At 32.4% G+C, this 15,597-nt stretch overlaps 1 protein-coding gene across 2 annotated transcripts in view; it reads left to right on the top strand.

The window, feature by feature from the left end:
• Window positions 1-1,194: 1,194 nt before the first annotated feature.
• The window catches only part of LOC106616724 (uncharacterized), a 28,669-nt gene continuing 14,266 nt past the window's right edge, over window positions 1,195-15,597 (top strand). The window contains exon 1 of one of the 2 annotated variants that reach the window (XM_014233568.3): window positions 1,195-1,856. In XM_014233568.3, coding sequence (XP_014089043.2) covers window positions 1,854-1,856 — 3 coding nt within the window. In that variant the 5' untranslated portion in view covers window positions 1,195-1,853. The remainder of the gene's footprint in view (window positions 1,857-15,597) is intronic. The other variant, XM_014233569.3, reaches the window with a different exon arrangement.

Below are 15,597 nucleotides of genomic sequence, written 5' to 3'. Positions count from 1 at the left end.
CATTCAAAACTTGGTAAAACCTCATCATTTTCTAGATTAAGATTACTTAAAGTAATTACATGGACCATATCAAAAGCCCACTGCTACCGTAGACAGACGTCTATCACTTATGAAAATTATAGGTGGCTCAGTCAGAAATATGCTATCGAAAACTGGTCCTGAACGTCAGAAACTTTATAGCAAAAACTTGATGCGAATGTCTGCAGTAAACCTAGTGGTTAAACCGAACCTTAAGGAACTATTTTCATAGAATGCACGAATAGATTTGAGTAAATCTAATGTAGTCACAACTTATGGCAATAAGTCAGCATCCGCTCTCATTACTTGCGTTTTACTAACTTGAAATATATGAGATATCACATTGCGATTTTCACGTACAGGATGACAATTTTGTCCCACTGTATCGAATTTCAAGTAATTTTTCCACTGACCGCCTTTTGCCTCTTCGACTTGTGAGCGGCTGACGAATGTAACGAACAAATGTAGATAACAAAGTAACAACATAAACCGGCAGTGGCTGCTGGTCAACGATGGCGATGTCATTGTCATGAACGACTGTTGAGCGACAAAAACAGCTTGCGACCACAAGCTGCACAAGCGCTCTAAAACTCTCTCACACAACTCAAACATTTTTGAACAGATAACTTGTTCGTTAGCGCATCAAAAATGAGGAACCACAATGTATGTATGAGCAGCTGATAATGCTGCTGTCCACTGCTTAACTGAGTGACGAATACGACTGAGCAACGGTCCTTACCCGCAACTGCGTGGTTTATAGATTTGTAAGTGAAGCTTAGCAGAGACCGCGTCAGTCTTGCGGACGGTGCGCTCTGCTTATTGATTTTGGTATTCAGCGCAGCTTTCGTTACTGTTTTTGTTGATATTTGCTTTTTTTTCGTTTTTAACACTTTCAGTTTCTCTTAAGTTTCTTCTTCTTTCTTCTCCTTCTTACTTTTTGCGTTCGGCTCGAACCGAGTTGTCAGAGGTCGAGGGCGGAATTTCGCAACCGCATTCGGTGCGCTGTGGTGAGAAGACGTCACCGATTTCGACGCTTGTGAGATGCACTTTGTAAGGCCAACGCATACAGTAAGCAACAACAACAACACTGACGCAAATATTTCATGATCTTCTGTAACTAGACGTTGTCGCCGCTCAGCGCAAGCGATCTGCAGCAGTGATCGTCTCAAACGTTGTTGTAGCCTTTGCTGCTTCTTTGCTAGCCGCGGGCGCTGTTGTTGACTCCGCCACTTTTCGGTTTTACAGGCGACCTGCTTGGCTTCTCTGGCTTATATTAGTAACTGATATCATCGCCTCGGCAACATTTTTAATTTGAAAGTGAAAAGCGACGGTCGTAGGCGCCTGAAACACGCTCACACAACGAGCAGAACGACGACACAAATCGTATAGTTCGCGCAGTAGGTCGCTGGTGACGCGCGCTTCCTGGAAGCAATTACAATACAAAACCGAAATAAACAGAAAATTATAATAAATTGAAAATTGTGCCAAGTTTTCGTGAACTGAAATTAATTTCTAAAATCAAACGAAAATATTTTTAGCCTAACAGCACAGGAAACACAAGTGATTGAGGCCCGTTCGCGTTGCGCGCATCCGTTTCCGCTATCGTTATCGTTGTTGTTGCTATTGTTGACGTCGCTGTCAACGTGTGCGCTCAGTTAGCTCCTGTCAACTAGTTTGCCACTCGCTCAGGCTTCTCATCGCAATCTAGATTTAGACGGAAGTTGTTAGTCTTTTCATACATATCTAAGATTGAAAAGGATACAACCACTACATCGAAACAAAAGACAACACTGAGGATTACATTGAAAATTCTACACGTGCTAAATTCACCATAAATGGTAGGCTTGAAAACAAACAAATTTATTTTTCCTTCATCACAAGGACATGTATGCATATATGTATGATATTTAGACAAATAGAAAAATTCAAAGTATCAGCGAAAGTGATACTGTTGAAAATAAAAGTAAAAAATCGCGAAAATCTCAACAAAGCAGGAAGTGCAAACATTTCTGCTTGTCAAAATTTACGAAATGGCAAATATACTTGTTAGAAATGGAAATCGTTGCAAGGATATGCTCACGTCAATCAACTCACCACTTTTGTTTATGTATGTATGTGTAAACACGATATTTGCATTGTTTGTGTGTAGTTCTGTGTTATCTTTTCGATTTTGTGCTGACAAGGGAAATGTGGGAAAATTAAGTTTTTCTTGTTGTTCACCAAAGCCTGGTGTGGAAGGGAAAATTATGGAATTTAAATTTAATAGTGAAAATTAAAAAAAATATATAAAAAATTAAATTATTCATAATTCGTCGAAAAAAATTTAATTTAAATTAAAAAATGTAAATAAATTAATTACTATTGCAAAGATAGCAACAAATGAAATCAAATAAAATTTAAAAATGAACAAAAATAACTATTAAATCAAATAACACGATAGAGAAAAAAAAAGATTACATACAGCACATAAAATAAAACAAAAAAAATTTATTAAAATCAAATATAATAAAATAAAATAAAACAAAATAAAATAAACAAAAAAAATTTTAATAATAAAAAATTAATCAAGTCAGAAACGTTAAACTAAATTTTCAAAAACATTTACACAATAAAATAATACAAAATAATTAAAATATAAAAAATAAAATAATATAAATTAAATACAATAAAAAAAATATATTAGTAAAAAATTAATCAAGAAATAAACTTCAACTTAAGTTTCCAAAACCATTTACACAATAAACTAAATTAATTAATAACTTAATATTTATACCATGAACAGGGTATATTAAGTATGCCACGATGTCAGGGACCCTATGAATTATATATCAGACCGTCTGTCTGTATTGAGATATTGATCTGAAATTTTCTACCCAAGAAGCTGCTTATTTGTCGGAAACGCCGTTATCGGTCCACTATAACATGCTGTTAGACAAACTAAATTATCGGTATGAAGTCCTTGTATACAAAGCTTTTGTATTTGATGAGATATCTTCACGAAATATGTCATGGGTTAATATGTTAGGCAACGGTGAAATCACCAAAGAAATTGTTCTGATCAAATTTCTATAGCATATTGCTGACATAAAAGCCGAACGATCAAAATAATGTTCCTGTGAAATATTTTATATTATTATAGCTTCAGTGCAACCAACAGTTTTTCTTGTTTTAAAAATTTAAAAATTTAAAAAAATCAGATTCCTTATAATAAGTTATACAAACTTACACACTTTTTTAGTTTTGAAAATTTTGTACAAATTGTGACAATTATTGACATTATTTTGTTAACTTAACTCCAGGTTATCTGCTTTAGTGATATTTCTTAAAGTATTTTTTAAAAATTATTATTGTATCATAATTCAGAAAATTAAAGTAAATCCTGTTGTGGAGACTCAAAATAATGATTGAAAAGGAGATATTTCCCAAATTTTTTTCTTAATGAAGCAAAAAAAAGATACAATGCCATACTATTTCCGATTGTTAACTTTTGATTGTTATTAAAAATTCGTCAGTAACTCAAATTACATAAACTTGAGCCGAACCCTCAGACGGTAATTAAATGTGAATAAAATATTTAATTTATGAAAATATTTACAAAACTTAATTTCACTTCGGCAACAAAAAAAAGTTCAATCATCAGATTTCGAAAATACTAGTTTTGATCATCTTGTATTTTAATTTCTTTTCTAGCAAAGTAATTAAAACGGTATTCAAAAAATACTATTTATATTGTTAAATATAATATGTTTAAATATTTTAAAATTCAGCAACAAAAAACAATAAACGAAATTTATGTCCAAGTTTAATTCAGAAACGTCTACTCATAAAATATTTTAATGATATATTCTAAATAAAAAACGTTTAATAGTTAGCTTCATCTTTTATTTTGAAAATGTGTTCCATCTTTGCAACCCGACAGTGAATTATGAATGCAAAACAAATTTTTCTCTACATTATACTCACGTAGAAGCTTCTTTATTACACACACAACAAGCCGAATACTACTAGAGCAAAGCTTCGAAATTAGGGAAGCACCAACAAAAATGCAGCAAATGCAAAGGAATGTTACCAAATTGAAGTATGCCAAATTTAATAGGCAAACATAGAAAAAAATGAGCGCAAAAACGAAACACTACAACTGTGGTATAAAGTCGCAACAGAAGCCACAAAAATGCAAAAGCGTTATAGCATTACTGTAAAACCCGAGCAGCAGGACGCCGAACTACCAAAAATTTTGTGCAGGCAAAACTTATGCAGCTCTATTGACTGGGAGCCACTCGTCGTAGATAAAATTTGTAAATTTGTGTAGTGGCGAGCCGACGGCAGTCGACAAACAAGTGTGTATGCGTGTTATGCACGCAACCCGGAACAAGGAATTTCAAGTATTCGAATTTCAGTCGAAATAATGGAAAAACAGTTTTTAGATTTATTTGTTTTGATTTTTTTGTTGCATTTGCGGATTGCTAGCGCTGCGTTTGCTAAATTTAGTGGGGAATTTTAATTTTTTCGCCCATTTTTCTACATACGCACACACAAAGTCGCATGTAAATCTCCATGTTGATTTGTTTTGCACAGCACTCTGCTCTATTAAGTCCGCAAACGCGGATTGTTTTCCCAAGCTTGCGGTGCAAAAGGAATGCGAAGCTGTGTTTATATATTTTTTTGACGAGTTATTATTCTTTGCATTTCAATTTCCTACTTTATTTTTTTTAGTTATTTTATTTTTGTTCTTTACTTTTCCTTGTTTTGAGTTTTGGTATTTTGTGGCGCAAAAATTTTGCTGGAAGCGTGGCATTAAGTGAAATAGAAAAGGGTGGAACAAGCATGAATTGTGTTAGTAGCGTGCAGTGCATTGCAATTGTTGTGGGATTTTTGTTGTATGAATACAGAAGAATTGCTGGTTTTCAGTGTTGTTTTAGAGGTGTGTATTTTATTTGATTTGAAATGTAATCGTTGTTCAAAAGCAGCTTTTGCTACAAATTTGGGTTTATTTTGAAAGTGTTTGCGAATTTTTGGTTACTTATACGCAATGCTGTACCAATTAAATGGGGTTTTGGTTAAAAATGTTATATTTACTTTATTATATTTTATAAATGATATTTTTTTAGTGATTTTGTGTTTGCGAATAATCGTTTACAGTTAGTTACAGGTTTTAAATAACTTTTCCTCCACGGAAAAACCTTAACGGTGTGCATGTCTGATATATATTAAATAATCTACTTGTATTACTTCTTCTGCTCATTTAGAGAAAATTTAAATTCGCTTCTTCAATTGGAGTTATCAAACAAATCGGTTATACAGCACGGAGCAAACGGATTTGGAAGAATTCCTACAAGTGTTTAGTGCTTTTTAGTAACCTCAGAAACCACCCAAAAATTTAGCGTTGAAATATTTAAAGTAATATTTTGTAAAAATGTTAGCACATTTAGTGCAACGATAATTGGCTTTTATCGAAAAATTTACCTAACTACACTGAAATAAATAGTCAACAAATTAAATTTTATAAAAAAAATATGTTTCTAAGGTTTTAAAATAATATGCTGCTCTATTGTAATATTTCTTGTAATGCAGGTAAGGTTAGGTTAGCTTAAGAGGTCGATCCTAATAAGGCTCTTAAAAGTGTACCAACAAGACCGCAGTGATATGAAAATGAAATAAAACACCCAAATTTGGTCAAAATGGGTTCTTTTGGGTTTTTTGTTATGCAGATAATTTTATGTCATTTATGATTTGAGCGAAATGGCGGACAAATGGTCACCATGGTTCCATTTGATATCTACACCTCTTTACGCCAATTTACGATGACCCAGTGCAGCATTTCTGCTATAGTGGGCTGAATGTTGTCTTCGACTTCTTCGAGCGTTGTTAGTTGATTAACATACGCCCAGAGAAAATAATCTAGAGGCGTTAAGTCCCATGATCTTGGCGGCCATTTGACAGAGTCATTTCTTGAAATTTACGAGTCGCTAAACTTTGTACGAAATGTGTCCATGTTTAAACGTAAAACATGGAGCACCATCTTATTGCAATTATAGACCGTTCGCGTCGATTTCATCAAGATCCGGAAATAATATCGATCAACATCGTGTTATAATGCTCGCTTTCGATGGTTTCGAAAGAAGTTAGGCCCGATAATGCGCCATACCACAATTCGCACCAAGTAGTAGCTTTTTGGGGATGCAATCGCATTTCCTGGAACACAGGAGGATTTGACTCACCCCAATAGTGACAATTTTGTTCGTTAACGAAGCCATTCAACCAGAAATGGGCCTCATCTGAGAAGATGATTTTTCGGATATCCGGATTTTCCGGGGAACGTGAGTTTGCGTAATAATCATGGACATTTTCCATGTGTTGTACCAAAGTGAAACGTAACATGATGAAATGGCACAGATCCGTAAATAAACTTACCATACCATACTGTAAAACATTTTTAAAATGCACTAAATTTTTGAAAAACTTTCACTTTTGTAAATTATTTTGCTTTCTGTTCATACTTAATTCTTTCCTTTTCTTAAAAAACATAGATGGTTCTTAAAGTCTGTAAGCAATTTACTAATATTACAACTGCATAGTCAAAATTGTTAACATGTTCCTAACCTCAAAAGTAGTATTTAATTATTGTTAAGCTGTTCTAAAGATTATAAGATACATTCGTTATCGTAATATTTATTAATATAAATATAATGACTGCTTGAAAATCATTGTGTTACATTTCGAATACATATATCTTTGTGTTATAAAACCTTACAGCTTAGACTATCAAATATATCTTCTTGTTAAATCCTTTGTTCATTTGTCTAAAAATATTTAGTCTCCCCAATTCAGGATAAGATTACATTCACCACTCAAATCATTAATAGCTGGTCGACAAGTTGTTTTATGGCGATGCCCACAATTTAATACTTACTTAAAACACATACAGAGATTTCCTTTGACCTTACAGTTGTTCAATACAAGACTTTTAAACAGTTCTGATAAATTATGGATCCAATGTGAATTAGAAAGCTTCTCGAAATAATATAAAAAAACAGATCTGAGATTTAAAAACAAAATATATTTTGAGTAGTATTCTGAACAATAAAATATTTCCTCTTAATTTTTTCTATCACATCTTTCTTACCTTCCAAATTAGTATACGGGTATATAGAGAGCACTCGTAATCCTACAGAATAGTTTAAATAAAAATGTCATTATTTGGTGTAATAGCTGTCAATATATAACACTGATTTATTTTGCAAAGATTTTCGCCTCGAGCAAACACTCGCAACTACGATGACTAACATATTTTCCTCCAAGCAAGTAAGAAACTGCAAAAAAAGCAGCATTAATCGCAGAAAATTATAATGCAAACGCAGAAACAGACAAACTCGTACCTAACACTAACAGGGGCGCGATAATATAACAGACTTGCAAATGGGGAAGGACAGTACTTGATGCCAGCAAATCAAGACCAAGTAAAGTGTTATTATATATTAACTCAAAGTATGAATCACTGTATGCGTTGTACCACTGCAAACGCTTAGCGATGCACAATCTACACTTATACAGTTTGTATAGTTTTCATTCGGAACGGAAGCGGAAACACCGCTAGATAGGCGAAGCGCTAGTGCACTGGCAGATGAGCTACCGCTACTGCCGAGCAAAGTGAAAATGTGGCATTAAGAAAACTAGACTTCATGCCAGCACTCAATACCGTCATGAGCAGCACAGCTGAATAGCTTTATTATACGGTCAATATCTTAGTTTGCGCAACATACACCCGCACATCAAGACTACGGGTAAAGGACTTTCATTTCCGGCCATTGCGCTAAGCATACTAAATACTACAGTTGGCTGGCAAAGTAATGCAAAGTTCTTAGTTCCGTTCAATGGCGGCATTAATGACTGCAAGCGACAGCAAGGGTGTGAGATGGGGACGTGGGCGGTCTTGCCTACCCTTTTTAATTGAAATTAATTTTCACAGTTATCAGTTTGTTTTGCGCGCGCGCGTACCTAACACTGGCAGTTAATGACTGCAGGCAGCTCAAAACAGTCAGGCACACACAACTGGCCAGGCAGGAGAATCGGCCAAGGAAGCAAGCTTGCCGAAGAGCATTTGTGCGATTGCAATTAGCGAAGTAAATACAAGCGGGCGCGAGGTAAAGGTAGACTTTGAGAGCAACAGCCAAGTGCGACTGGCAGGCGACAAATGTAAATAAACAGTTAGCGGATGTGGATGTGGGAGAGTTTGCAAAATGGCAGCAACAAATGCAGTTGACCGGTTGTGCGGGTGTGTTAATGCTGGTGGTGATAGGTAGTGTTGGCAGGATGAAATGCCTGAAAGTATGCTTAGTGTGCGACTTTGAAAATTTATTTCTTTCGGTGGCGGTAAATTAGCATTGCTGTAAGGCATAGAAAAAACAGATGCTCGTAAAATTGAATAAATTGCTATTTTATTTAAGTACAGCATTTGTTTAATCACTCGAAATGTTTACGCTCGCCAAGAGCAGTTCATTGAACCAAGCAAAGCCGATGTGGGAAATGGAAATAGCGAAACAGGTGTTAGGTAGTTAAAGAGTCAGTACAACACTGGAAAGACAGAAAGTGTACTTGAAATTAATGTACAGAAGGAAAATGCATAAGGAGTATAAAAAGAATGCAAGAGTATTAGGTAAAAAATAATTGAATTAAATTACAAATTAAAAAATATAGAATATTTCTGATGATGACGAAGAGTCTAAGAAACTTGCCTAAAAATGGAAAATTTTTCAAAATTTTAAACAGCCTAAAATTTTTCATCTTAAATTGGATTAGGAAAGGCAATTATGTATTTTTTACTCTACTGTTATCTGTTATCTGTGGTTATATCCACTTGCAAGTCAGAAAAACATGTTTCTTTTTGAGAATTCTTTTAAAAGTCATTATATACATACATAAAATAAATAAAATTTATATAAATAAAATAAGAAATTTAATGTGTTTTTATAATCCTTGGCTCATTTTGAAAATATTTGTGTATTCTTGTCACTAGCTGATCTCCAGAAGGACCTCGAAAAGAAGTTTTCTGGTGGTGAAGAATATTTTTTTGCTTAAAATTATAAATGAATTCAGGTGATTCTCGAAGGACGAGACAAAATTTTTATTTTTGACAAAATGGTCGAATTCCCAAAAAAAGTCGATTTTCGTTTTGGGGAAATTTTCCTCAACGACTCTGAATACAGCGTTCCAAAAAAAAACGCGTATAAAATTATTAGAACTACGTTAATAACTCCGCAATTATTTGCCGGATTAACTCAAAATTTATATCCTGAAATGTATGTACATTTAATATATGTGCAAAAAAAATCGATTTTTTTTAATTCACTAGTGGATATAACCCCTTAACGCTCTATTGATTAAAATATTATATAAGTTCCGCTTTTTTTTATTAATCCATTTCAAACTCATATTTAGATATCAAAGTGCGCATTTCTCCTACGCGTTGTGTTTCATTTTAAAGCTGTTTAGAATACACGATATACTCTTTCATCGCCTTAGGCCTTTTTAGACTATAGCGGTGGATACGTAGTTGAATCATATTTTTCATTCTTGCTTATTTTCATATCAATTCTCCTTTTCAGCAATCAGCCGCGCACAAAACCCCTAATTAACAGATCTAATTATGTTTACGAGTTTTAGTTTATCTACTTGTGTACATACATACATATGAAGTATAACAACAACAACATATATATGTAGTATATATGTATGTCTACATTTACCGTGCCTCTCATTTGGTTTGCCGGCTTTGTGTTGAATTTTATTCAACCAACTATTGGTGTAAGCATTATTTTATTTTTTTTGTATTCCCCTAACTGGAAATACTGACATTTTTGGCGCCAGTCACTAAATTTTTATACTCTTACAACATGTTGCTACCGAGTTTCGTTCACCTAACATTTGTTCGTATCACCTAAAAATAATGAAGTCACATATCGAGTTATTTATGTATATATAAATGACCAGGATGATGAGACGAGTTGAAATCCGAGTGACTCAGATAGTCAGATTTTTCCATCCGACCCTCCCACAAAACGCCATTAATCAGAAACCTACAAGTACAAAATGCCATACTAAGCACTAAATTAAGATATAAACCTGTAATTTAGTGCACGGGATTGCAGTAGTAGGGGGCACCTGTGGACTAAAAATCTGGAAAAAATGGGCATGACCCCGCCATCTAATAGGCAACAAATGCGAAGTGATCATTCGTCAATAAAATTTCAAGATATGTAATCCCCATCTGCTTAAAAAATTTTCTCCAACTATAACGAACAATATTCTTTTTATAGTTTAGAGCGTATACATGTATTAACTAATGATGATTTAGTGAAATTTTTTTATTTTTTGAACTAAAAATTTTCAATATTTATATATTTCAACCGCCAAATTGCTTTTATTGATTTAGCGCTTATTTAGACACGATAATTATTAATTAATTTTAATTGTCCATAAATACTTAAACCGTCAAAAAAAAAGGCATAAGTCAAAAAATCTCTGAACAAAAGTAATGGTACAGCACTTTTCACGCCCTGTAAATGCCTTAAAATATGTTAAATATATTTAATACTTCCTACTTTGCACACACCCTCGCTTCACTCGCTTGTCCATGAACCATGAACGTGAAATGCATGAAAATTGCATGGCAAATGCATAAATACCTATGCAACTGGTATCTGCCATACAGTACCTGCAAATAAAAATAAACAAACTGCAGTCATATAATGTGATGTGCTTGTTGTTGTTACGTATTTGTTGTTTTTATGGTTGTAATGTTTTTATCGTTGTGCATGCAGTAAGTAAGACATTTCATTTACTTGTACCGGTTTCGGTTGCCACAAAATATAGCGGTAATACTGGCAATGACTTAAGCTGACCAACACAACCGACAATAACAACAACAACAAATATTAGCAATAATATTACATAAGACACCAAAGATGATATTGACACAGCTGCACAGCGTAAGATAATGGGAAAATGCTTTGAAGTGTAAGTGGAGCCGAAAGCTCAAGATCCCGCTGCGGACACTTGAGATATAAGTACAGCTTATGTCACACGCTAAATGTGAGAAAAAAATGCTTCGTATTTCGCCGGAAAACAATTATCAAATATTTGATGAGCAGTAGGTGTTGCAAAGAGGGGAAGGGAAATAAAGATAAACACATGAAAAAGTTTTCGAATACCTACACACACATACATATGCCTTTGTAAACAGCCGAAAAGTCAAAAGAAAACGCAAAAACAGTATTGAAGAAGAAATAAATTCACCAAAGGCCGATACCGAGTTTACAGAGAAAAAATCTCAAAGAAAATAAGTTAAGATTTATATTCAATATCGTGAAATGAAGATGCTCGTTAGTGGTGGGAACAAGCAGTCCAGAGCTGATGGCAGGCCAGCAAGCGTGTTGCTGTCTTGCGCAAATAACTTTTTTATAAATATGTTCGTGCATGGGTGTTTGTAAAATATGCGCATGGCGAAGAGTAACTTTTACTTTCGATATACAAAGTTGTATGCAGATAAATATGTTTGAAAGTTTTCACAATTAGATATACATATGGGTATGTAAAGCATGTAAGAGGGTGCCAGGTTGGTATTTTCACCCACGCATACTAGTTTGTGTGTATGAGGCCGCCACGAGCAACTAGTGACTTCTGTGATGCTGCTCTGGGCACAGTGAACTTTGAAATTAACATATTTCTCTGATTTGTTATTGTTTTCTTATTATGTACAAGTTTGTAATATCTTTATGTACATATACATATATTGCTTTGTATTTGTTTAATATGGGCGTATAGGCACTTTCTACTGAATTTTGTTGATTTTATTTAAAATGATTTGTTTTCACTTTAAGAAAAATAATACAAATTTAATTTATCCGAAGTTAACGTTTTTGCTTAGTTTCGTTTTATGGTATATACTACAACACATAACTTAGCAAATACAAAACGGGACCAATTTATGGTGTGCGTCACGACTGTTTTGAAATTGGCGAGTCTAGAACGTTATTAAATGTAGTAGTTTAAGGCACCAAAATATAATTCGATGACCTTAGATTCAGTGTTCGAAAAATATTTCTGTTTGTATTTTGTAGTAGCTGCGATTAGAACGCATTATCAACCGCAACACTTAATGGATCCTTGATCCTAAAAAATCACAAAATTGTTCTCACTTAGCCGAGATACCACAGATAAGAAAAATATTAAAATTTAATTAAAATTTAATTTCTTATAATAAAAAAATATTTCGACGCTCAAAAGTGATTTAACAGCTACCATATTAAATTTAAAGAATTTTTAGTTTTATGATTTTGAGACCAAAAATTTACATTATAAGAAGAAAACAACAATAATAAGCTAACGCTATGTCGAGCCAACAATACACTTTCTAAGAGAAAATGAAAACAAAACCTTTTGTTAGAAAAAGTAAGCAACACCACTTTTCAATTTTAGTAAGAAAAATTTAAAATTACCGATAAATGATAGTTGCTTATAGATAATAAGAACACTATCGATAGTCGATAAAAGACTTGCTTGAATATATTTCAAATGCTTGGATCTGATTTTTTAAATTTTATTGTTTAAACTAAAGGTTTTATCAAATGGACGTCGTGTTTGCAAAATCGAACCCATTAAAATAACGCATTTTTTTAATTAATTTTCTTGGGCTGTGATATATAGTCTGCACGTTAAGTCAGTATACAAAATAAATTTGTCGAATTTTTCACTATTGATAATTCGTAGCCATCGCTAATGCAAATAGGAACGGAATTAGGTCTACCACGAAAACTTTTATTTACGATTTGTGAATGTTTACTTTTGTTAATTATTTAAAAAAATTTACAAAATATATAATACATATATAAAAATATCAATTAATATTTTCTCAGTATTTTTAATTTGTAATTTACATCCTGATTTCGAAAAACACAATTTTCTGTTAATTATTTCATATATAAAGTTAATAGCAGTAGTGAAACTGGAATTTTACAAACAAAATGCAAATATTCAAAATAATTTATTCTCTAAATGCCTTAAATTATTATAATGTTTATTGGTTTTATATGAAACATGAACCACAAGGTAATTCTACAAAAATATATATGTAATTTACAATATACTGGCCAACTCAAATACTTATTTAGTTTATCTTTTCAATTAACCAAATTAAATTAACAACTCACTTTTGTTTATTTGCGGCTGCCATTTCACTTTCTAATTGTTTTAGAAAATTAAATTTCGCACACTAAATTGTAACTTTCATTTAAATTCTCAGCAATTTAATGTTTAGATTGAAAACAAGCCCATTAAGTGTTTTATTTATTTTACTTGCAAGTCATCGACATGAACTAAAATCAACCGAAGAGTCTTGTAAATTAAAGTTTTTGTGGCTTAGATGCAAAGCAATGACGTTAATTGACTAACACGTGCGTAAAGTCAATGTGGACGCGTGTTGAATACAAATTGTATTTTTATAAAATATGATTCCACACAATTAACATGCTATATTAGTTCATGCGAAACTTATATTGCTTCCAAGAAATGTATTTCATGCCTTCAAATTCTTTTGCATTATATGCAACTACTATTAACAGGCTTGCTTCTGCTAAGTGTTAGAAGAATTCTCATGTTTATATATTTCTGTTTTTTATTTAAAATATGTTCAGTTAAAGGAAAAAAGTTACTTGATGACAGTTTGTAGTCACGAAGTAAACCCTTAATTAATTGCAGCTATTGATTAGGGTTTGATGAGGGTTGAGAACGGTCCAGCAGGCGTTAGAGGATAAAATATTGACAAAAATAATTAACACAAAACTTTTAAGGCAATTAAAGGGAATTAAAGAAAGTGATATGGAAAGAATATTATTTTGATTAGAATAAAAGAAAAAAAAAACAATATTTTGCATAAGTTTTTTCAAATTTTGTTGTACTATGTTCACTTAAAGTGAAATTACAATTAACTGATGGCACAGGACAGTGCGGACGGAATATTAAGATCCGATAATCCGTTAAACATACGATAATGGAAGTTTAAAACTCTTCGAAGATTACACCATTTTAGTAAATAATAACTCATGCAAAATATCGCGAAGATATCTTGACAAATGAAAAAGTTTTCCATACAAGCCCTTTATTCCGAACGCTTAGTTTGTATGTTAGCTATATACTATACTGTTTCGATTTCGACCGTTCCGACAAATGAACATCTTCCTAGTGAGAAAAGGACGGGTGAAAGATATCTCAAAAACTGAGGGACATACATACTGACAGACAGACCTACATGGCTAAATCGACTCAGTCGTCACGCTGCTCATTCCATCGAAAATTTACATTCAAACATTTTTTTCGTAGAAAACATTTATTTTTGTTTTCTTTGAGGCAAATATTGAACAAGCGTTAAAGACTAACAATTTATTGCGGACGGAGTTTATAACGGTCCATTCCCAAATTTATACAGTCGTTACTGAAGAAACTAATGTACAATTTTCAATGAAAATAAACTGAATAAAATTAGTTCCAAATTTGAAAAAAAAAATTATTTGTGTATAAAAACGTACATTTTATTTAGAAAAAAAACTCAACATTTATCTCATCGATTTTTTATATTTAATTAATTTTCTCCGTATACGCAAATGATTAAAGGTAGTTTTTTCAAAAGTTGAAATTTTCGAAATTTACAACTCCAAAATGTGTCATATTAAGACGAAATAACAAAATACGTTTCCAATATTTTGCCTGAAAAACATAAAAAAAAATATTTTGGCTTATTATATAAGCAGTGAGCCTTAATATTCCTGAGAAAATAATAAGATTTCGTACCAATTTCGCATATCGGTGAAAACTATTTACCTTTTCAAGATCGCAATCGAAGACCTTAAATGATCAAAAGGAAAATATTTGTAAAATTTGGATTAAAAAAAATCATTGAAAATGTTTAGACTAATTTGAAAAAGTAAAAATTTTATATATTAGTTTCTAAATAAATATAAATAAATAAATTATTTACACATTTTGAGTTTCCGTAATTATAGAAATAGCATTTAATGCTAATAAATAAAAAAAAAAATATGGAAAAAAGTAAAGTCTTCAATTGCACAAAACTATCAAGTATTTCTTGGGCAAGTTTCAAATTTTTAAAATTTTTCATCGATTACGCTACTAGTTCAAAAATCTTAATTTCTTTGTTTCGTTGATGTTTTATGTTTTATTTAAAATTGCATGGTTAAAAGCAAACAACTTTTTGAAACTAAGAAACCTAAAAACTTAAATAAATAACTCACAACCAGCACTTTAAAACATATATTATAATAGAGAAACATTTTTACTTATTCACACGAATGCAAATTGAAGTTAATTGCTATAGTAAACATATTTTCCAATACCAGAGACACCAAAGTCGGCGACAAAGCCTGAAAAACTCTACGCAATGCAGGTATTTAAAAAATGTTTGTAAAAATCGAGACATAGAAAAGACATAAAGGCGCCAAGCAACAAATTGTGTAAGAAAATGATGAGCCAACGAGCACAACAAATAAACCATGCAAAACAATTCAATAA

This window comes from Bactrocera oleae, chromosome 5, assembly GCF_042242935.1.
Source record: "Bactrocera oleae isolate idBacOlea1 chromosome 5, idBacOlea1, whole genome shotgun sequence".
NCBI classification, from domain to species: Eukaryota; Metazoa; Arthropoda; class Insecta; order Diptera; family Tephritidae; genus Bactrocera; species Bactrocera oleae.
The sequence above is the reverse complement of the archived record's forward strand: the minus strand, read 5'-3'. Positions and strand labels throughout refer to the sequence as shown.